This window comes from Aspergillus bombycis (assembly GCF_001792695.1).
Source record: "Aspergillus bombycis strain NRRL26010 chromosome Unknown contig00102, whole genome shotgun sequence".
Classification (NCBI taxonomy): Eukaryota; Fungi; Ascomycota; class Eurotiomycetes; order Eurotiales; family Aspergillaceae; genus Aspergillus; species Aspergillus bombycis.
This window is the reverse complement of record NW_019170104.1, coordinates 51684-73129: the sequence shown is the minus strand read 5'-3', so window position 1 is coordinate 73129 and position 21446 is coordinate 51684. Positions and strand designations below refer to the sequence as shown.

General features: G+C 49.3%; 9 protein-coding genes across 9 annotated transcripts; 5 read left to right on the top strand and 4 right to left on the bottom strand.

The window, feature by feature from the left end:
- Positions 1-4771: 4771 nt before the first annotated feature.
- ABOM_009642 (S-(hydroxymethyl)glutathione dehydrogenase/class III alcohol dehydrogenase) lies at positions 4772-6199 on the top strand (the record flags this gene model as incomplete). The annotated part of the gene is made up of 6 exons (XM_022536770.1): positions 4772-4792; positions 4847-4861; positions 4917-5031; positions 5097-5232; positions 5285-5919; positions 5979-6199. 6 exons carry the CDS (start codon positions 4772-4774, stop codon positions 6197-6199), a joined length of 1143 nt encoding a protein of 380 aa, XP_022385545.1.
- A 664-nt stretch (positions 6200-6863) lies between these two features.
- ABOM_009641 (S-(hydroxymethyl)glutathione synthase) lies at positions 6864-7439 on the top strand (the record flags this gene model as incomplete). The annotated part of the gene is made up of 1 exon (XM_022536769.1): positions 6864-7439. One exon carries the CDS (start codon positions 6864-6866, stop codon positions 7437-7439), a length of 576 nt encoding a protein of 191 aa, XP_022385548.1.
- A 766-nt stretch (positions 7440-8205) lies between these two features.
- Positions 8206-9005, bottom strand: ABOM_009640 (uncharacterized protein; the record flags this gene model as incomplete). The annotated part of the gene is made up of 2 exons (XM_022536768.1): positions 8206-8410; positions 8485-9005. The coding sequence occupies 2 exons, from the start codon at positions 9003-9005 to the stop codon at positions 8206-8208; spliced, it is 726 nt and encodes a 241-aa protein (XP_022385547.1).
- Positions 9006-9560: 555 nt separating this feature from the next.
- On the bottom strand, positions 9561-10322 carry ABOM_009639 (polysaccharide lyase family 20 protein; the record flags this gene model as incomplete). Its single annotated transcript, XM_022536767.1, has 1 exon — positions 9561-10322. One exon carries the CDS (start codon positions 10320-10322, stop codon positions 9561-9563), a length of 762 nt encoding a protein of 253 aa, XP_022385560.1.
- A 720-nt stretch (positions 10323-11042) lies between these two features.
- Positions 11043-13040, bottom strand: ABOM_009638 (GMC family oxidoreductase; the record flags this gene model as incomplete). Its single annotated transcript, XM_022536766.1, has 3 exons — positions 11043-11503; positions 11568-12869; positions 12920-13040. 3 exons carry the CDS (start codon positions 13038-13040, stop codon positions 11043-11045), a joined length of 1884 nt encoding a protein of 627 aa, XP_022385561.1.
- A 2096-nt stretch (positions 13041-15136) lies between these two features.
- Positions 15137-16219, top strand: ABOM_009637 (uncharacterized protein; the record flags this gene model as incomplete). The annotated part of the gene is made up of 1 exon (XM_022536765.1): positions 15137-16219. The coding sequence occupies one exon, from the start codon at positions 15137-15139 to the stop codon at positions 16217-16219; it is 1083 nt and encodes a 360-aa protein (XP_022385558.1).
- A 245-nt stretch (positions 16220-16464) lies between these two features.
- Positions 16465-17517, bottom strand: ABOM_009636 (agmatine deiminase family protein; the record flags this gene model as incomplete). Its single annotated transcript, XM_022536764.1, has 2 exons — positions 16465-17219; positions 17289-17517. 2 exons carry the CDS (start codon positions 17515-17517, stop codon positions 16465-16467), a joined length of 984 nt encoding a protein of 327 aa, XP_022385559.1.
- Positions 17518-17907: 390 nt separating this feature from the next.
- Positions 17908-19122, top strand: ABOM_009635 (agmatine deiminase family protein; the record flags this gene model as incomplete). The annotated part of the gene is made up of 2 exons (XM_022536763.1): positions 17908-18207; positions 18262-19122. The coding sequence occupies 2 exons, from the start codon at positions 17908-17910 to the stop codon at positions 19120-19122; spliced, it is 1161 nt and encodes a 386-aa protein (XP_022385566.1).
- Positions 19123-20132: 1010 nt separating this feature from the next.
- Positions 20133-21400, top strand: ABOM_009634 (type III PLP-dependent enzyme; the record flags this gene model as incomplete). The annotated part of the gene is made up of 3 exons (XM_022536762.1): positions 20133-20322; positions 20375-20770; positions 20829-21400. The coding sequence occupies 3 exons, from the start codon at positions 20133-20135 to the stop codon at positions 21398-21400; spliced, it is 1158 nt and encodes a 385-aa protein (XP_022385567.1).
- Positions 21401-21446: the final 46 nt, after the last annotated feature.

The window sequence follows — 21446 nt, the reverse complement described above, 5'->3', positions numbered from 1 at the left end:
GGGAAATATGGCAGCAAAGGAACAATAGAGAGAACGCATCTTCAAGGTGAAACGATCGGGGAGAATCTTCGCTTCTCTTGTGCTAGAGCCACCCACGGTGATTTTACCCTAATCGGTAAGCCGGAATTGCCGGCTAGTTTTCGGGGCCAGCGCTCTGGATGTGCCCTGAAGGACTTAAACTCAATTATTAGAACTTCCTTCCGATATCGCCGGGCGAGTAATCTAGACCTATCCATCACGCTGAAATGGGTCTATCTATTCGAATTTACACTCTATAGGAGAAGTATACTATGGACATTGAGTTGAGGTGTTGGTCAAGAGATAGAGCCTACTCTTACAACAGTTTCCTAGCGGCAGCATAGTATTCTTTGAAAACCTGTAGATGTACATTGGCTAGCATGAACCAACGACATTGTCAACACCGTATTTTGAGAGAACACAACCCGTATGATTGAAACAGGCTAGTCCACGCTGAGACCATTTAATGGGGCTTGATCTCTAGAGCTCGAAAGGTGCCCCCCTTTTATTAACGTTTCCTTTTGCTCAACCCTGTTGGGGTCTCAAAAGTCGAAACAACTCTAAAGGGTCCACCACAGCCGCTAAAGCCGATCTGGAGCAGGGACGAACGTATCATCGCCAACACGAGGGGAGGTTCGTCGCCCCCTCGGGAAGTGGATCAACCGTAAAATACCCGAACCCCTGGATCGATGCCGAGCCCTAATTTACTTGAACCACCCCAGGAGTTTGTGTTTCTACATTCCACAAATAAGATAATGATCTCCCAGTAGCGTAAATCAGTCTGGTCCCAATTATAGGACAAGTCTTCTGCCTTGGTGCTTGTGGTTGGTTAGTCGATGTCGGTGGTTCGGGGTTGAAGTCCCACTCAATAGGGTTCGGACTAGGGGAATAACCATCGAGAACCGAAGTTGACCCGGGCCCAGTGTTTGATCTGAGATGGTTCTATTTTTATACTACTATATCATGAGCCTTTTACTCTGTATTTTGAATATTATTCTGCCTGATATGACATATTATTTCTGTGCTGAAGTTATGTATGTTGGGGAGTATATGTGCCTGCATCTAAGCAGGGACAATTGGTCCCCTATCCTACAACTTGCCATGGTTTGTGTCCATGCTCCGTGTGCGTGCGTGAAACTGGTCAGCAATGCCTGATCTAACACCATTCTAAATGCGACCACAATCCTGGGGCCTAACTCTTGAAGATTAGAGCCACACGACACCGATGTATCTTTCAGTGCAGACTGCCGTCTCTAAATCGGTCTCAAGCAGATGCTACCCCTCGATAATATGTAGGATTCTGAAACGATGACGGTTATAGCACTCTCCACTTACATTCCGAGTACTTGATAACCACCAGAGATCCTACAGGGTATCCAATCCCTGTGGAATGTCTCAAGTATTCTATAAGTTCTAGCCCATGACTACGCCACTGATAAACGATCGGCTCATACGCAACTCCAAGTCAATAACGCGGTATTCGCGGCACAATCCATAAACAACAGTGTACATAGACCCATGGAACTGTGCTCAGGTATTCCGCTGAATAATAAAGCCTAGACTGTTCTACACACCAACACATCACATAATAAGTCCCTCGATAGATCGAAGATGGATGGCCCAGAAAGCCCTATTTAGTATTTCGCCTATCACGCCAAATAGAGAAATTTCCAACCATCCCGAAAATAGAAAATTGTTTGGGTTCATCCATGGATGTGCTTTGAAAATCAAGGCATGGGAGAGTGGCGGTCCAGAGACCTAGTATCCCTAGCCGTGCTTCGTAGAGTAGTCTATTTTCACTCATTGATGAAGATCCCACGCGGGATTCGCAAGGGAAAGCAAGGAAGAAGCAATGGTCCGAAGGATGCGGCCATATCAAATGGGGATGTGATCTGAGTTTCTCCGAGATCCTTCCGCTGTGCTTTCTCGCCAGCAGCAGTCCACAGAAATAACTTCTCGCTAAATGAAGCATGCTCGTATACTGGCATGCACCTGATAAAGATAGTGGTTGGTCACGTCACATAGTTGAGGATCTAAGTTTCCATGCGGCAGAGGCCACAATTTCTAGCTTCTTAACTTACTCTAGTAATTCCATGACGACTTGTACATTATATGGTATGACCCTGTTGCTGTACCTGGGTATTATAATGGTAGAAAGAACCTGAGAAATGACACAGCATAGTGGAAGGATATCCTTGTAGCTTCTGCCCATTTTAAATACAATTTGATACTTCACCGCTGAGACCTGTTATATCATTGATGGTATGGCATACTGGTAAAGCCGACTTATAGCCGTATGTCAGATCAAAACGTCTTTGAATAGTATTACATGTCCCAAATGTATCCCTCCTTGACTTTCCTGACACTTCTAGGACATTCGAAGCCCGCTTCAGTAGTTAGCATTCCTGCAGCTACGGATAAGAGCAACGCCAATAGCTTTTGCCAACATTTTATTTTTCTCGTAACCTTCCTTTTGTGACAAAAATGTATAATTGATATAATAAAAAGAAAGGAGGCTAGAGCTAATCATACAAGAGCATTGCGATTTTATAACAAACATGGGAGCCAATATATATATATATATATCGAATGTCATAGAAATGCCACTACAACAACCACATAGACTGTAGGGAACATGGAATAGCTGAAACGAATCATAAACAAGGCAAGGAATAAAAATCCTTTACTTCTACTGCAAAAATCCACTAGCATCATCTAGGAAATTGTCCTCCCCAGTAGTACGATTTACTAGGTGGTGCGGTCTACGTGTGGCTTCGAATAATAGAAAGCGCTATACCCATATAGGAATAGATAATAACGCTAGAAAGGATAAGGGATACCTAAACAGGTTAGACTGTCTGTGTTTCTACAAGGCTCAAGAAGTTGCATAGCGATAGGATGGAAGAGCTAACCAGAAAAGTGTAGTCCATCAATCCTCCAGGTTCGTATAATATCAGATAATAAATAGAAGCCTAACTTCCTGACGATCCTGATATGCTTACTCTTTCCACCGAGCTGAGGAGTCACATCTGATATCGTCGCAATGCCAAGAGAAATACATATCCTCCAACAATTCCCAGCTACAGAGATCCAGATGATCCCAACGTACTCATATAGTATTACTCTCTGGGGTTCTATACAATAATCCATACCGAGAGGAAATTCGATATCCTCGTTTATAAATTATGTCAGTCATCCCGGTCGCATGAGCAAGGAAGTCAAGCTATTAGAAGGCGATGCGGACACTTAATCTTTACATGGGGCTGGGCACAGTCGAGTGAGTTGTCGTAGGTCAATGCTAGCTGAACTATGGGCCAAGGAGCTCATTGGGCGGATCTAGAAGGGAGGTTTACATTTGGCCAGAATTTCAAGCGTTTTCGACGTAAAGAAAAACTATCAACTATGGTAAATACGCATGGTTTCGTGCTGCAGCCCGCAATTGATTGTGACAACAAGTGAAGCACCACTTGTGTGGCTCAGGCGCTTCGCTTGAACCACGCTAAATGTCCATCATCTAAGGCTGAAAACTGAACAGAACATTTGCTATGACTCACGGAGACTTCTGCTACATCATTCAGTATCCAGAAGCACAACTCCCAAGGGCCATTTGTATGACTCATGGTACAGTCGATCGGACGCAATGGCAATGACTCCCTCAGCACAAGCAATCAATGAAGCTTGGACGGAAGTGCCAACGTCATTGCATAAAAATCCTGACAGGTCTCCTTGATTGTTGGTCATCTTGAGGTACGTGCTCTCCAGGTTACGTATTTTCAAAGGAGTGGATCATTCGTCAGATGGTACTGAATAGTGCGTAAAGGTTGCTAGATTAGCCCACCGGAGAACATACCATGAATCTGTAAGGACCAGAACATAAGCTACCATAATTATAGTCGAGTTGGACTTTCGTATAATTATGAACCGCGGTCTTGTTGTCTACAAAGATTTTCTATATATGCAAGACGGGTTGATAATCCTTTCTGGGTCACTCGGAAACTGGGTACCTGGGAGGAATCAATGTCCTGGTGTTTTTCTGGGAGGATCTAGCCTTGCATGCGGGGTAGAACCGATTGCCTTTCCGTTTCTGGTTGCCCGCAGTATTGGAGAGACTTCGATCGTATCGGTAGGCTAGCCTTATCCCCACCGTAGACCACGGTCCGTAGTCTAAAGGAACTCTGGGCTTCCGATGCGCGTGAAAGACTTGTCTGGCAAAAACACACAACGGCAATTTCTGCGATTGTGTATGCTGCAGATTAACCGCTAGGATGTTGTCCAGTGCATTGTAATCCTTGTCAAAATACTCTGGTATTACTGGAAGTGAAGAAATTGTTACCGTCCGGGATTGATAACCGTTTAGGGTTGTTGGATGCTGTCAGTATCCATATCTCGGCAGGTCTTCCGAGAATAGTTCCTCCCGCCAGGCTACGGACTCTGTACCCATAATCTCTTACGATGTCGACTTAGACTCTGCTTAAAGCAATTCGAACCCCACAACTACAATCTCGACTGTCTTTTGTCGGTGAGCTATCCCCTCATAGTGTTTCCCCTCACCCCTCACTAAAGAAAATATTTCCTTTCCGCCGTGGGTCTCATCTCATTTCCGTCTCCTTGCCTCATAGTTTTGTTAGATTGCGATGCACCTGCTTTTTTCAATAGCTGCTGTTTTTTTCTTTCGTCGTTTCTTCTTGAACTCTTCTCTCCTTGTGCATTTCTCAGTTTTTAGAATTGAATCGCTGAGTGCATTTCTTCCACAATGGCCAGTACAGTTGGAAAGGTATGCTAGAAACAATTCCTGACCTTCATCGGAAAATTTACTAACAGTTGATAGACTATCACCTGCAAGGTACGAATTGATGCCGCGAGTATTGGATAGAGAACAATTACTGAATATTCAACAGGCCGCAATCGCCTGGGCAGCAGCAGAACCCCTTTCCGTCGAGGATGTCCAGGTCGCGCCACCAAAAGCCCATGAAGTCCGCATTAAGGTCCTCCACACGGGAGTTTGCCATACTGGTGAGTTAAGATGCCTTGGAAAGTCCTCAATTGGCGTGTAACGGCGTTATTCTAATCGCTGACAGATGCCTACACGCTTTCCGGTAAGGATCCCGAGGGCGCTTTCCCGGTGATTCTGGGCCACGAAGGTGCCGGTATTGTTGAGTCCATTGGTGAAGGTGTTACCAATGTTAAAGTCGGCGATTATGTGATTGCTCTCTAGTATGTTATCTTTTTTTTAAGTGTCTAACCAGCTGCTAACGGGGCGTGTCAGTACACCGGAGTGCGGAGAATGCAAATTTTGCCGGTCCGGGAAGACGAATCTGTGCGGCAAGATCCGGGCCACGCAAGGCCGCGGTGTAATGCCGGATGGCACGACCCGTTTCAAAGCCCGCGGGAAAGACCTCCTCCATTTCATGGGCTGTTCGACCTTTTCCGAATACACTGTCGTTGCCGATATTTCAGTTGTAGCGGTCACACCGTCGTGTCCGACGGACCGTTCCTGTCTTCTAGGGTGCGGTATTACCACTGGGTACGGTGCCGCTACGGTCACCGCCAATATTACGGAAGGAGCAAATGTTGCGGTCTTTGGCGCTGGCTGTGTCGGTTTGTCGATTGTCCAGGGCGCGGTGAAGAAGAAGGCCGGAAAGATTATTGTGGTGGATATTAATGATGGAAAGGAGGCGTGGGCTTACAAGTTCGGAGCGACTCATTTCCTCAATCCTGCCCGACTGAGGCAAACTGTACAGGATGAGCTTATTGAGATGACCGACGGTGGATGCGACTACACCTTCGACTGTACGGGCAACGTCAGCGTCATGCGCGCGGCTCTGGAAGCCTGTCATAAGGGCTGGGGTGAGAGCATCGTCATCGGCGTGGCCGCTGCTGGTCAAGAGATCGCAACTAGGCGTATGTGCAATCCTTTCTGAAAGCTCTCGTCGTCCCAGGTATTTACTGACTTTGAACAGCATTCCAACTGGTGACCGGTCGCGTATGGAGGGGATGCGCTTTTGGCGGCGTCAAGGGTCGTTCTCAGCTTCCAGATCTTGTGGAGGATTACCTGCGGGGTGACTTGAAAATCGACGAATTTATCACACACCGTGAGAAGTTGGTCGATATCAACGTCGCTTTTGAGCAGATGAAGCAAGGGGATTGCATCCGATGCGTTGTTGATACGGTGGCATCGTGAGGCAACGGGGTCAACTACAAAGTTATGAATTGTACATATAGAGAACGAAAATGATGACATGAACGTGAAAATCCGTCTAAATATCCTGCGCTGGTCTTTTCGAAGTTTTGGGTGTGTAACTAAGTAGTATAATGGTGATAGGTTTGTCGTAAAGGTATAGTACTAGTATACATTCTCATACTTCGCCGAGTAAGCATGGGCAGCGGTTGTGCTTCGGGGATACCGCGTGCCAGAGAGATAAGTGAAGTGATAACTGCCGATAGCACGCAATCGAGAGGAAATCTCGGGAAGGGGTCCGAGTCAAGATGGTCGATGTGGTCCTCCGTAGTCCGGCCACGGGACCGGAAAGCACAACCGCATTGAGTAAGGAAACCCCCGGACCGTGGCCGAGGCGGTCCGTCTACGGCTCTGTCAACCGCGACGTGGAGACTGCAGATAGGCAACCCCTCAAATGTTTCACCAATTATTCTTGGAGTTCGCTCTCCTCATGAGGGGACTCGTCGTACAAACCATGGCGCGATACTGGCTTTATAGCTTTATAAAGGTGAGGACCGTGGAGGAAAACTGACTTGTAGCATTCTAGAAAACTTCAACATAGCGAAAGACGTTCTTACTATACCTCAATCTCCACTTCTTTTTTTTTGAACACCAATTAAAAGCCGCCATGCCTGTCTCCCTCCACCCTCTCGTTGACAACGGCCTCACCAAGGGCAATGAGAATTTCCCCGGCGGAAACCTCTACTGTCTCTGCCCTCAGAACAAGGTCACAGTCGCCCTCAAGGGCAATGTCGCCCACAACCACGCCTGCGGATGCTCTAAGTGCTGGAAGCCCGCTGGCGCACTCTTCTCCGTTGTCGGTGTGATCCCCAAGGAGAACCTCTCCGTGGCTGCCAACGCCGAAAAGCTCGAGATCATCGACAAGGCCGCCGCCATCCAGCGTTACGCCTGCAAGGAGTGCGGCACTCATTTGTTCGGACGCATTGAAGTGGACCACCCCTTCAAGGGATTGGACTTTGTCCACGTCGAGCTTTCGGACAAGAAGGGCTGGCAGGAGCCCCAGTTCGCTGGTTTCGTGTCCTCTATCATTGAGCAGGGCTTCAACCCCAGCGGAATGGATGAAGTTCGCTCCAAGTTCCAGTCGGTCGGCTTGCAGACTTACGATGCCCTGTCTCCGCCGCTGATGGATCTCATTGCCACATACACCGGCAAGAAGTCCGGGAAGCTGTCTGCCAACCTGTAATGCGGTTCGCTGGATCGACTGCAACAGTGTGAAAAAATGGTGGTATAGCACGGAGCAATTGTGCTTTTGATGTATTCTGGTGGTTTAGTGATGTGTTATGTGTACTGATCAGCGTTGCATGAGGGGAGCGGGTGGGTGCTGTTTGGCGGTTGTGGTCGGGTATCGTGTAAAATGGTGGGCTGGTGGGCAGGAGTTAGATTATGACTATTCTGTGAATGACCAAATCTTTCATGTGTGAGGCCTTTCTTCTACGGATTGTAGTTTGTATTCTTGAGCCCTGCCCTGGGCGCTCACGAATCTGCCTTTGGTGAGGTTTAGGGCTGCCACACATGATGAGCTTATGCCCTGCCCTAAACGGTAGCACGAGAGTGTGGGTTTACATCCTCGACTTGCTTTTTCTGGGCTTCAATATCAGGGGAAGTCTGAATGCCTTCACATTGTAACAGTTCAATGATAACATAGCACCCTGGTACCGATCGGCGCGGTCCTCGGTTGCCTGGATAGATTCGACATACACATCGTTCATGCATTTCTCTGAGATACAACCAGCGGCCACGGCACTACATAGTTGAATCGAGTAGCATAGCTTTATGTGTACTCCTAATTCTAATTGCTGTACTTGGGCAGCTTGTCCCCATTTTCCTTGTGATACCCTCACTACCTTTTGACAATCCTGTCATAGTCCTCAATATCGTGTTCCGGCAGCTTCCTTGCCTGTTCGGCATCATGCAGCAGTCAAATACTTCACAACTTCACAACTTCAACCTCATGTTGCATCCTCGCCATTTTGTCTTTGAGCATCCTCGACCAGCCTAAGTTGGTCAATCTCAAACGCGTCTCCATTGAAATTATCCGGCCAGCCATGCTTAGAATAAAGCTCTCTCAAAGGAAGCTCGTCACTGTCCCATTCGCGTCCGCTATTTTCCCACCACCAGGCATTATCTCCAATGAACGATACCAGCGGATCATATCTTTTAGCAGATCATCAGCAGGGCGACTCAGTATATGCTGAAAGCTGTTTTCGTTGTCGCTTTTCTCCCCACACTCATATTCGTCACCAGCCGCACGGTCTGAACTGTTCCGCAACGCAGGATCAGTTGTATTCCAACTCTCCTGATCGATGATCCATATCTGATGCCGCCGCGCATCATAAAGAATCACGCTTTGATGGTTCCCTAATAATGATAAGGGAGTTACCCATGGTCGCATATACGGGCCATCTTCATCTTCATAGTCATCGTCACCCGGACAAATATGGAACGGGTCGCGTCCTTCCTCTATGTCATCTAGCCGGCGGAAATCTGTGAAGATACCCCCCTTAAAGAAATCGGGTTGGCCAGCAAGGGGGCTCTCGATGTACGGCAGGATGCTGTAGAGATATATGATTGAAGGGTCCAATCCCAGTTCCTGATACAACTCAAGAGCATTGTCGGTGTTATGTGGGCCTTTAATGATTCCGGCTGGGTTGAGAAAGCGCATGTTTGCCAGAGTTTGGTAAATTTCTAGCATGAGGTCCGCGATCTCGTGCAGGTTGGCTTTTTGGGTTGACGTGAGTTGCTGGTCCATTGTGCTGGCGGGTTTGTTGGACTTTGCTAGCAGGGTTTGTAATAGTAGTTCACGACAATAGGGGGTCAAATGGTCATATAAGGAGAGCCAACAGGCATCAGCGGCCTCATTTCGTATTCTGCACTCCTGATACCTTGGGTCCACTGCGGAACTTGCGAATCAAGGTTTGGTCGTAAAGTGTGGGGCTGAATATAGCTCTTCATTGGTGTTGGGCCTATAAATCGTCAAAGGTCTATCTGTCCTGAAAGTGACTCCGTACTATTTACCCTAGTACGTGTCAACCGAATACGGGAAACATCATCTTACTGAGGACACAGTTCGCTTGACTATCAATAACCCTTCTCTACTCGTCTTCTAGGACTTTGTATAACTGGCCAATTTAGGCATGGACGTCAATTGGAGGCGGATGCATGAATGAGCAATAAAGCAGTGATGGATAGGCCCAGATCAATATATCGAAAGCGGATCTGCTATCAACACAATTTGCATATCGCGACGATTCACCAGCAAGTCACTGCCTTCATTGATACCACCTATTCCCCCAACGGAAAGCATTTACTGCTGATCAGGATCCGCATCGGCAAAGGTCGTGCCAGCAACGATCTCATCATACCACACCTGGCGTGTACCCTGGGATCCCTTCATACCGCCATCATCATACCAGCCGTTGGCATAAAGACCAACGCGGAACTGGAATGGCCGGGCGTCATCAACGGTGGTATCAATGTTGTACTTCTCGAGGATTTTCTTCCCATCAAACCACATCTTATAGTACCCCGTACCGTCCGCGCGCCACTTCGCCTGGATAATAATCTTATGCCACACGCCAGGACTCACAGTGGCCAAATTGCCAAAGGTAGTCGTCTTCTGCGCGCACACACTACCCGTCTTGACTCGCGTAAAGAGCCGGTCCCCAATCAGCCACACCATGCTGGACGGCATGTAGTCATCGCAGCCCGTGTCGCCGAAATCGGCGATGAACTGTGCGATATTGTACGATTGGGCGGGCGAGAACTGCCACGATTCTTGCAGACGGAATGTGAACCCGTAGAAGCCTTCGTCGCCCAGCTTGTACATGTCGTTGTGGACTACCTCCGAGTGATAGCGACCGCTGTAGCTCGGGTCGTACACCTGAGTCATTTTCAGCGCGGTTGACCCGCCGTACACTACATTTGTGACCTGTTGCACCGTGCCCTTGTGTTCTTGGTTGATGGAGCTCCAGCCGGAGGTCGTGCCCGTGTTCTTGAAGGTTTGAGTGGCGTGGATGGTGAAGCTTAGGCTGAGTAGTATAGCAGCTAGTACTGACTGAAAGCGCATCTTGAAGCGGAAGAGAAATGAGAGTGTGGTTCGTTCTATTTTCTGTCGTGGTTAGACAGGGGTGGTGCTTTCGGGGCCTTTTGTAGTCCGCATCGTTATCCCAATAGTAATAGAAACGTGGCAAAGAGCTTCCACGCTCGAAATCAGGTTGTTGCTCGTGTCGAAAGTGGGGATTTGTGCAGCCAAGCTACTCTCTAACCTGCTGGGTTGCATCCACTCGGCTGCGATTACCTGCGCTGCAGCAGAGTGGAGTCAATAATCAGCCACTATCCCGCGGCTAAGACTAATGCAAGTGACTGGCCAAATCTCACTTTTAGGAGGCACCATTGCGTTCATTATTGGTCACGTTTCGCAAGCCATTTGAGAGATAAATAGATGACCAGCTCCTTATTGAGGGAAATGGTTCAAAGCGGCCGGAGCTCCGGATGTGATAACTATTATATCCAGTCTATCCTACCGGCACACGTCGGGTATATGGAACGTACTATGTTTTGTACTTGTCACTTTTTTGACTGAAATATAAACGAGATACAACCTGCGATAAACCATAGTCGAAATACTCCAAGCGCAGCATTGAATATATCGCTTGTCCATTGAATAATCGGCGGAAAATAACATGTTATTGACTCACGTTGAACCGTGAGTGGTTGAGCCTTTACATCATGACAGCATCAATCAGCAGCTATTTAGTTACAAGATCTTCATACACCCTGTACGCGATCACAAACGTGCAAGAGGAGCCTGCGAAGCAGAGTCCTTCTTAATCATATCACTGAGCTTATAGGCCATGGCCCCGATAGGGGCAGTGGGGTGTCCACTAATTTGCTCCGGGAACACACTAGCATCCATTACCCTCAGGCGTTTGACACCATGCACTCGACACTGTACATCGACCACGCTGTCCTCCGGAGAGGTCCCCATACGCGCGGTGCCGACCGGGTGGTACAATGTAAACGCTTTTTCATCCATCCAGCGAAGGATCTGGTCATCCGTGATGCGATCAATGTCGCTGCTGGAGTAGGGCCACCAGTACGACCAGGGGTCGTCATTAACGGGCACGCGCTCGAGGTACTTCTGAAATGCAGGGCTGCGTATGATCCGCAGACAGACGCGCACTCCGGCCAAGAGAACCGCGCGGTCGTTACCCTCTTCATCACTGAAGTATTTAGGGTCGATTAAGGCTACACCAAAGGCACGTTGTCAGTTTCCATTTGTCGCAATTTGGGAAGAGGAGCGAATACTTACGGTGATCAAAGGGGTCCCGGCTCTGCAGCGTGATAGTTCCCTTGCTTTGCGGACGCAGGCTGATCGGGGCGAGGGTGAATACGCTGGCCCCGTCCATAGGTGGCTCTTCGCCGTGATGGATGAATCCGAGTGGTGCGCCTATGATTTCCACGTCTGGTCCAATCGACCCAGAGGTATAGTCCTTCGGGGGGCTGCGCTCGGAAGATGAACCCGGGAAAGGATGGTGCTCCCAAGATCGAATGAATGCAGCTGTTTCGCCCGCGTTGTTAGCCAGGGGACCTCCTCCCAGAAGCATCCATCGCGCTAAGGACGGCAAGGCCCTGAGAGGACTTCCAAGGTAGTCGAGGGTGGTTCCCGCTTTGGCCTTGCACATCACGGTGCTTGTCACCAGGTGATCTTTGAGATTCTTCCCTACTGCATCGTTGGCACGCACAATGGGAATCCCATGCTTTTCCAATTCGTCCTTGGGCCCGATACCACTCAAAAGCAACAGCTGTGGCGTGTTGACTGTCCCGCCGCTGAGAATAACCTCTTTGCGTGCATGGACTTCATACAGCTCCCCGCCTCGCTGCTTCTGAAACTCCGCTCCAATCGCCACTGGCTCGTCACCGTTGAGCCGATCAAAGAGCAGCTTTGTGACATGGGCATGGCATGCGATGAAGAGATTCGGTCGCTTCCTCACTTCCGGTGTCAAGTACGCCGTCGCCAACGAGGACCGCTGTCCTTTGGCATCAATAAACGTCTGGAATCGAGTGGCGCCCAGGGTCCCACCGGGCGTGTTAATATCTTCGACTGCTGGAATTCCGGCATCGTAGCAGGCAGGGAGAAACCCCTTTTCGCCAATTTCAGAGAGCCATGAATATCCAGTTTGCCACTCGCCCGCACTGCCCCGGTGCTGCAGGTCAATGCGTGGACGGTTTGGATTGGGAGTGAATCGCTCCATGCGCTTGAAATACGGCGCCAGATCGTCATAACTCCAGCCTTGACATCCATAATGAGATGCCCATTCATCGAAGTCTGACCTCGAGCAATGATGGTACATCATCGCGTTGATCGACGTGCTACCACCGATAATGCGACCTCGAGGCCAGTACAGGCGACGCGACGCAAGGCCGGGCTGCTCAACGGTGTAATAATTCCAGTCATGCTCACTGTGGAGGAGCTTTGGGAACCCCAAGGGCATTTTGCTCTCCGTGACGCCGGTGTCATCTCCTCCGGCCTCGAGCAGGAGAACCGAGACATTCGGGTCCTCGGAGAGCTTACTGGCAAGCACAGAGCCAGCCGCACCCGCGCCGATGATCACTGAGCGGTCCGTCAGTCTTGGGAAACGTTCGCGTTTCTTCTCAGCTCACCATAGTCATATCCCTTCAACAAGCGCTGGGCGGAGGAGTACGTGGCAGGTGGTCCTGCGTGTGGCTGCGACGTCGCATAATGCAGCGGATTCGATAGCGGATTGCGATTTTTTCGACTCATGGTGAAGCGCTGCCGACCAAATTGCCACGCGTTGGGGGCACCGGTATTTATTGGCCTCAACAGGATCGACACTGAGCGGGGAATAAACCCCACATGGGAGACCTCTGGCCCGAGGCATGGCCCAGGCTGTGCAAGAGCTGTCAAGGCCGTGAAAGATGGGTCTGTGCTGTTGAGAATTGTGCACTTTGTGGGGCCACCACAGCATATCAGAGCTCACCACGATACCAAGAGTACCAATAGTACCGCGGATCCGCGGGTCCGCAGGACGAGAACAGTCGCGACGTGAATGCATATTCACGCAGAACTGAGGGCTAGCTTTCACTACTGATACCGAGGAAGGCTTAGCTCCCTCCAAAGGTGGCCTCATCTCATGTCGTGGTCTTACTGTTTCGGGTCAATCTAGCGCCGGATTTGATCGGCCATATGCCTTGATTCCATGGGTATTTTGTTCACTGCTGTGTATTTATGTGCGGTTCCTGTTTGGTGGAGCATTTTGGCAATGACTTGGCTCTAATACCACCGTACCATGCGATGGTATATTTTTCACCGAGGTAAGTACAAGGTATATTTGGTGACCGTGTTGAAGTTTCGGAAATCCTGAACCATCGCCACCTAGAGGCTTTTCAACGAAATGCTAAACCGGTGGCGCATTTCAGGTTACATATTTGGGAACTAGCAATTCGGTAATTCTAGCTGGTAGATGAGCCTACGAGTCTTCTGCAGCCAGCCAAGTGGCAGATCCGCGGGCCCACAGACTCCAGTTATCCGAATGCCAAGAGGTGCAACAAGTTGCTGGTCTGGCTGGAGAATTCGCGCTCGACAGTATTGGCCATGTCAAAATGATAAAAATTATCCTGCGGACTATGTAACATACGTCGAGCATGGTGAATTCAGTGAAACCTCATGTTTTTCAGGACATCTCCTTTGTATAACTGGGAATGGTCGAACTTCCCGTGCCTCATATCTGAGTTTTTCAGGCGTACCGCCCCGAGGACACTGCCTTCCAGTGTCAGTAGAGGAGATGAGTCTATTGGTCCCTTGGATAACAGAAGTCTCCCATATATCACTTTTCGCATAAGATCCTCGCTGTTTAGAGACGTCGGAACATGATTATATATCGTAGTTTATGGAAGAACTGTGTTTGAATGGCTCTCCACAAAAGCCAAGCTGATACGGGGGATGTCGATATCTATTTGCATTAGCCCGGCTGTAAACCCTGCTATCTTATGATCAAGAGAAGCAAGTCGGTTACTAATTGGAACATACAGACATTTCTGGGATCTATCTCACCATGCATTGTTATGGCATGAAGTCTTTGCCCCTGTTTCAACGGTTTCATACGCATGATATCACCACGCAGCTCAGCATGCTCTTCGCTCATCGAGTGTCTCTTATAGCAGCTACAAACAATTTTCGCTATCATTTCGTAGAATGGGGTGGGGCTACGCTCTTATTGTTCTTGGTAGGTGATAATTGAGTAAGGCCTTGTAGAACCGATATCCGGTAAATGTGAAAAGACACCCAAACTCTACTACACTGCCTTTCGAAAAGTCGTGAACAGTAGGATCACTCATTAGCATGACCAGGACCCTTACATGCAGGGCCTTTTGCCGCTTGTCTTGCGTGGTGGGTATATTGATGTGGTGAGAAACGATCGGCGTAGCTCACCAACGGGCGGATATTATCACCCTAGTTTCTAATATTTTGTGCAATATAATTAGACGCGACCGAGCAGGGGACTGCATAGGTCGGTATCGCAATGGCTGTCCCCACAGGGCTTGGCTAAGCAGACCCTTTGCTGACACTACCAACATAATCCTTCAATGCAGGGTGAGCATTTTTCTTGGCAGGGCTGCGCGGAACGCCAAGGAGGTGTATAGGTGCTACCACTTGGATGATATTCTATACAGATATACACGTTATAAATATGAAGCTCTGCCGCATCATTCTTGACTGAAATCACTCAATCAGAACACACAAATTTCAACTCTGCATCTCGCGATACCAACAATCCTCACATACCATACCATACTTGACCTCAACGCACCATCAAACGACCGAATTACCTGGTCCACTGGTGTACACAGCAACTCACCATGCGGGCCTCATTATCTGCTTCAATCTACCTCAGCCTCCTCATTCCTGCCGTTCCCACCCTTTGCAACCCTCTAACTTCAGGAACCTCGAACGTTGATTCCATCCGCCATGATGACGTTCAAATCCAACCATTGAAATTGGTCAACACCGCCCATCCGCTGGCAGTACGCGCCCCCGACGACACTTCGCTCTGTAAAAGTGACGAGAAGATATGCGCCTTCTGGTGTATTCCAAAGGACCAGCACTGCGGCTGGAACGACCGCCCCCATCCTTGGCCCAGGAGCATTCACAGCCCTGAGTCTTCGGATGCTCTGGCGGTGCGCTCGCCAGACATTGGATGTGCTGAGGACAACAAACGATGTGGTCTACTGTGTATTCCAAAGGATGAGAAATGTGACCCTAACTATGGGTGCTCCGATGACAACAAGCGATGCGGCTGGATGTGCATTGACAAGAATGAGGAGTGCAACGAGGAGACTGGCGGCTGGGATTGGTGGCGAAGGAGCCTTGAGGACGATTCTCATGCCCTAGCAGTGCGCTCACCAGACATCGGATGCGCCGAGGATAACAAGCGATGCGGTATACTGTGTATTCCGAAAGATGAGAAATGCAACCCCAACTACGGGTGCTCTGATGACAACAAGCGGTGCGGCCTAATGTGTATTGACAAGAACGAGGAGTGCAATAAGGAGACTGGCGGCTGGGATTGGTGGCGTCGAAGCCTTGAGTCCACTCCCCATTCTCTCGCAGTGCGCTCACCCGATGGCCTGTGGTGCGCCGATGACAACAAGAGGTGCGGTTGGATGTGCATCTCCAAGGATGAGCAATGTTGTGGCAACCAAGGCAGCTGCAGTGCCAACGAAGAATGCCACAAGAACGATAACGGAGAATATGGCTGCTGTGCCAAAGGTGATACTTGCACCAACACTAATGGCACCTGGCTCCATGGAGTCAGAGAAGTTGGCAATGATATCAAAGATGGTGTGAAGAGTGTTGTGGGTGGTGGAGCTGCTGATTTGCGGCCTGGGATGGCTCCTGTCTGGATGTTGACCTCTGTGTTTGTTGTCGCGCTGTTGCTTTAGATGGTAATGACTGGACCGGGATGGTATTTGGAACGGTTGGGCATTGGGGACTCTCTTGTACTATTTTCCTTAAGTCATTTCTTTTGCATTGTTATCTGAGTGAATGGCATCCACACCGTCCTGGTGATGATGTGGCTTTTCGATCTAATCCTTCCTGCTGTAGATCTGCTATTCGCCTAACCGCGGAAAGTATCGATGATTGCCTCTGGTAGCAACCATACCCAAGCGCAGAGGAGTGGCTAATCTTAGGGGGTAGGAATCTGTTGCGTGACACAGTGGATGCCGCCGCCATTCAATGCGATCTCTTCGAGATAAACCTGGACCACCTCTCGGTTTGGAAATAGCTTTTGAAGTGTGCGTAAGGCCATGGTATCAGCCTTCTCATCTCCAAACCGTGAAGCAATAACTGCACCCTTTACGAGGACATAGTTCACGTAGCTCAGGCATAAATCCGCATCGGAGGGAATAGGTCCATCCATGCGAGCTTCTTGGATCTCAAATAGTTCCAAGTTCCTTCCGTTAGCATCTGCAGCCTGGCCTAGGACCCGCTTATTTGTGTCATAGACCGCTCTTAACACATCGTTATCTGAACTTGGCTTATTCAGGACGACTTTACCGGGAGCCACAAAGCGGGCCCAGATGTCAATATGCCCATCCGTCACCTCGTATCCCTTGAGGCCAGGCAGCCAAATAATCTTAGATACACCTAAGAGCCTATGAAGCTCTTGTTCGATCGTAACGCGGCTCACGCTCGGATTGCGGTTAGGGTTCTGAATGGAGCTTTCTGTCGCTAGTAAGGTTCCTTCTCCGTCCGTTTCCAACGCGCCGCCTTCTAGAACGATTGATGTCTTCACGCGGGGAATGTGCCTTTCCGTTAGGAACTCCTTCGCCAGACGTGTATTGTTAGTGGAGGGATATCGGCCGCCCCAGCCATTGAAGTTAAAGTCGACCCCGTGCAGGCTCGACCGGGCCGTGCCTTGACTGATCACCAATGTCGGCGCTACGTCACGCATCCAAAATTACAAGTCGCTCATGTCAGTGGGCTGTATTTCGACCCCATGGCTGCCACAGTCTTGGAACGCTCGTTTCGCGTCCGGTACCTCGGTGGAATGAACTAGGAGAATTACCGTTTGAAACTGGCAAATTGCCTTCGCAATTGCGATGAGTTCGTTCCTCATGCGAGCGATCTGGCATTTCTTGTAATTTGGGTTGTCAGGCCCCGGCCAAGCCATGATTATCTTCCCATGGCAGCAAGGATGCCCTTCATGGGGCATGTAGAACTTCGTGCGAATGGCCATGGCGGCAGGTACTCACTGGCAACGCAAGGGATGGTGGTGAACAAGGAACAAGAATGTATGGAGGAAAGACAATTCACCAGAATCATAATAGGTCTTAAATATCATTCACGAATCATGTTCTTTTTTTTTATTTTTTTATTTCCGTCAATCTTGCAATGGAATGCAGGGATCCTTCACTCCACCCGACAGAGGATGAAGTGCATTCAGCTGCCGGTCTATGGCTGCATTGGCTACTACTGAAAGCAGCTAAAGAGGACTAGAAACAACCACCAACACCTTCTACAGGCAATGCATGCATGCCTCAGTCCCGAATGCCATTAATTCTCACCAGAAGGGAGTCTTGGCCGAGGACATAACACCTACTCGATTGAACACTGACCAAAATCCATCATGGGTGCCTACCTGAGCACCAACCGGACACCTTCGTCGACTAATAACCACGAACAACACAAACCACCTAAGGATGACGCTCCCTTCGAAACGGGCCGTTTCACCTTCCCCCCCGAATGGCATCCTCATCTTGCGACCATGATGGGCATCCCTTCCAGAGCGTCTTGTCTGGAATCCCTGTGGTCAAAGAACTGCGAGGAAATCGTTGACCTTGCTGCAGCAATCGCGGAGTTCGAGCCGGTGCGACTGTATACTCGCCCCGAAGATATTGAATATGCCCCGGATCTCATCAACCGGCGAGTGCGCATCCCCGCAAAGGTGCACATTATTCCCATTGCAACCAACCACTGCTAGGTTCGCGATACAGGCCCAGTCTATGTCCACGATGCTACAGGAAGCCTAGGTGCAGGGCGGCGGCTTGCTATCAACTTCAAATTTAATGAATGGGGCAATAAGAACGGGTGGGAGGGGACACATGGCCATTACCGCTATGGCAACCCCGCGATGACCAAGAAGGAACTGCAGGAGAATACTGACTTCGCCCGCAAGGTCATCTCAGCTGATCAATCACCATCCCCTGTGCAGCGGATCGTGCCTAAGATCCGAGCCGAGGGTGATGGTTTGGTCGTTGATGGAGAGGGCACGCTGATTGTCGCGGAAAGCTACATGGTCTGTCAGCTGTGGAACCCGGGGAAAAGTAAAGATGAAATTGAAGAGGAACTACAACGCCTCCTGGGGGTTGAGAAAGTGATCTGGGTCCCTGGGCGCAAGAATCTCGACATTACCGACTGCCACTTGGACGCCGAGGTGCGGTTCGTACGACCGGGCGTAGTTGCCATGACGCGCCATAGCCCTGAGGCAGTGGATAGCCCGGAATGGATAAAATGCGGCGAGGAGATCTTGGAGACCTTGCGGAACGAGACTGATGCCAAAGGCCGGCAGTTTGAGATCCATTTCATCGACGAGCCTGATCCGAAAAGTCTGGGGATCTTGCCGAAGGATGAGTTTGTGTCGTCGTACCTGAATAGCTACTTCTGCAACGGTGGGCCTATCATCCCCGCGTTTGGATTGGAGCTTCACGATGGGAAAGCTCTGGAGATATGGCAGTCGCTTCTGCCAGACCGCAAAGTACGACAAGTTCCTCTTCGTACGATTCCACTTAGCGGAGGTGTTATCCACTGTGTTACCCAGCAGGTGCCTGCACCACAAGCGTAAAATAACATTCTTTCTACATAATGGACTGTACTTTGTGGAATGTCAGCCTTGTCTGGTTCTCTAATCATTCTATAATATTACACTCAATTGCTTGTGGGCTAACCATAAAGCCTTGCTGAATCCAATATCTATTATTGTTTCTTCCGTCAGTCCTGTTTAACATCATGTCGTATTTGGATAGGTAAGCATCAAGTATTCGTTACATGATCAGTTGTCTATGATATTTCCCCTTGACATGCGCATTACAAGTTCCGGTAGCGGAAGGGGTCAAGGTCCATTTCCGCCAGGCCTTGCGGTGTCGCAATAAATATGAGGCATTTTAGAACCTGCGGCATGTTTCAATCCGTGCGCGTCATTTTAATTGATTCCCCTGCCTGCAAGGCTGGAACAAGCAATAAATCGTTCTAAACTATCTTCAATATCCGTTGTGACCTGGAATGGCGGTCTGGCCATCATAGCCACAGCTACTACTTCAGTAAAAGTCCAAGAACGGAGTACATGCGAACAAAATATACATATTGCAAGCACGCTATACTCAAGGAATGAAATGTCAGGGATCATAGATGCAACAGTATGCCCTACATGTACGTGTTCTGGGACAGGGTACACGCACCCTTGCGGATATGTATACTTATAGCTCTGTCTCAAAAAGTCCCTCATGCAAGGGATGAGGCAGGGTTGGAGGTGAAGAAGACAGGCGTCTCATTAGGTCATCGACGGATGCGGCGATGGGGAAACCTGTCATCCTGAATTGTTCTTTCAGGGCTCCACAAATGATGTTCTCGACGACTGACTAGAGCCAGACGCAACTGTGATGTGTCTGGATTTGCAGGTGTCATACATTTTGGACCGGGGTACGACAATTGCTATATCGGCTGAGCTGTACAATGTAAAATATAAGAGAGAGAGCGTCATGCATCCCTCGTTGCAGAGTATTCTGACACCTGGATCATGAGTCCTCGAGTTCACCATATATCGCCCCCATCTGCTCCTTTCTTTATGTGATCGGCATGCAAACAACAGCAAATGACCTGAGGTCCCAACAGTTGGTCAACCTCGCCATTGAGTTCCAAACTCAAAGAATCAACAGCGGCGTGCCAGATGTGGAAGATAATCCATTTTTCATTGCAGACCTGGGACAGGTCACTCGTCAGCACAGACGCTGGAAGCTCAACCTTCCCAATGTGCAACCATTCTATGGTAAGTTTTCGTTTGTCAACTGAACAAGTGCAGGTTCTAAGTGCTCAAACAGCGGTAAAATGCAACTCGGATCCACTCTTACTTCGTACCCTCGCAGAACTCGGCACCGGCTTTGACTGTGCCTCGATAGAAGAAATGCGAGCCGTACTGGCGCTGGGGGTCGATCCATCCCGGATTATATTCGCCAATCCGTGCAAACCGGCTGCGGCGCTCAACTATGCCAGAGAGGCTGGCATTGTGACCACGGTCTTTGATAATATAGACGAGCTGCAGACAATCCAATCTTATATGCCCCATGCGCAGCTCTTGCTGCGTATTTACGCCAATGATGCCAGTGCTCTCATCAATTTTGGAGACAAGTTCGGAGCGCCGGCAAGTATGACTCGGGCTTTGCTGAAGCGGGCAAAGGAACTTGGTCTTGATGTTGTTGGGGTTAGTTTTCATGTTGGTGAGAAGATCCAGCTCTTTTCTCTGGATAATATGATTGAGATCTAACCGACGAGTAGGCACCGGCGCCAACGACCTAAACTCCTTCCGAAAGGCGATCAAAGATGTCGGACTAGTCTTTACCCAGGCCGAAGCGCTAGGCTTCAGGATGAGGATAGTTGACGTCGGGGGCGGATTCCAAGACAAAAACTTCGGAGAAATAGCGTGCACAATCTGTGACTCCTTAGTCGACAGTTTCCCCAGCACGACCAGATTCATCGCAGAACCGGGTCGGTTTTACAGTCGAGCTGCGTATACACTGGTTTGCAGGGTGATATCCCGGCGGCGGCAGGTGGGAGAAGTATGCAAGGATCAACCGGACATGTTATACCAGAACGATGGGCTGTACGGGAATTTCATGAATTGTTTGATGGAGAAAGAGATTTTCCATCCCCTTCTCATACCGGATCAGAGTGCGTTTGGGGAGAGAGAGGTTGGGCCTCACAGGTATACTATCTGGGGGCCGACTTGTGATGGATGTGACTATGTTGTTCGGGATACTACTCTTCCTTGTGAGGCGAAGGTCGGGGATTGGTTGGTGTATAAGGATATGGGAGGTAAGTTGAGTTTAATTGAGTATCAACAAAGCTAATAGAGATTGCAGCGTATACGAATGCAACAGCCACTCAGTTTAATGG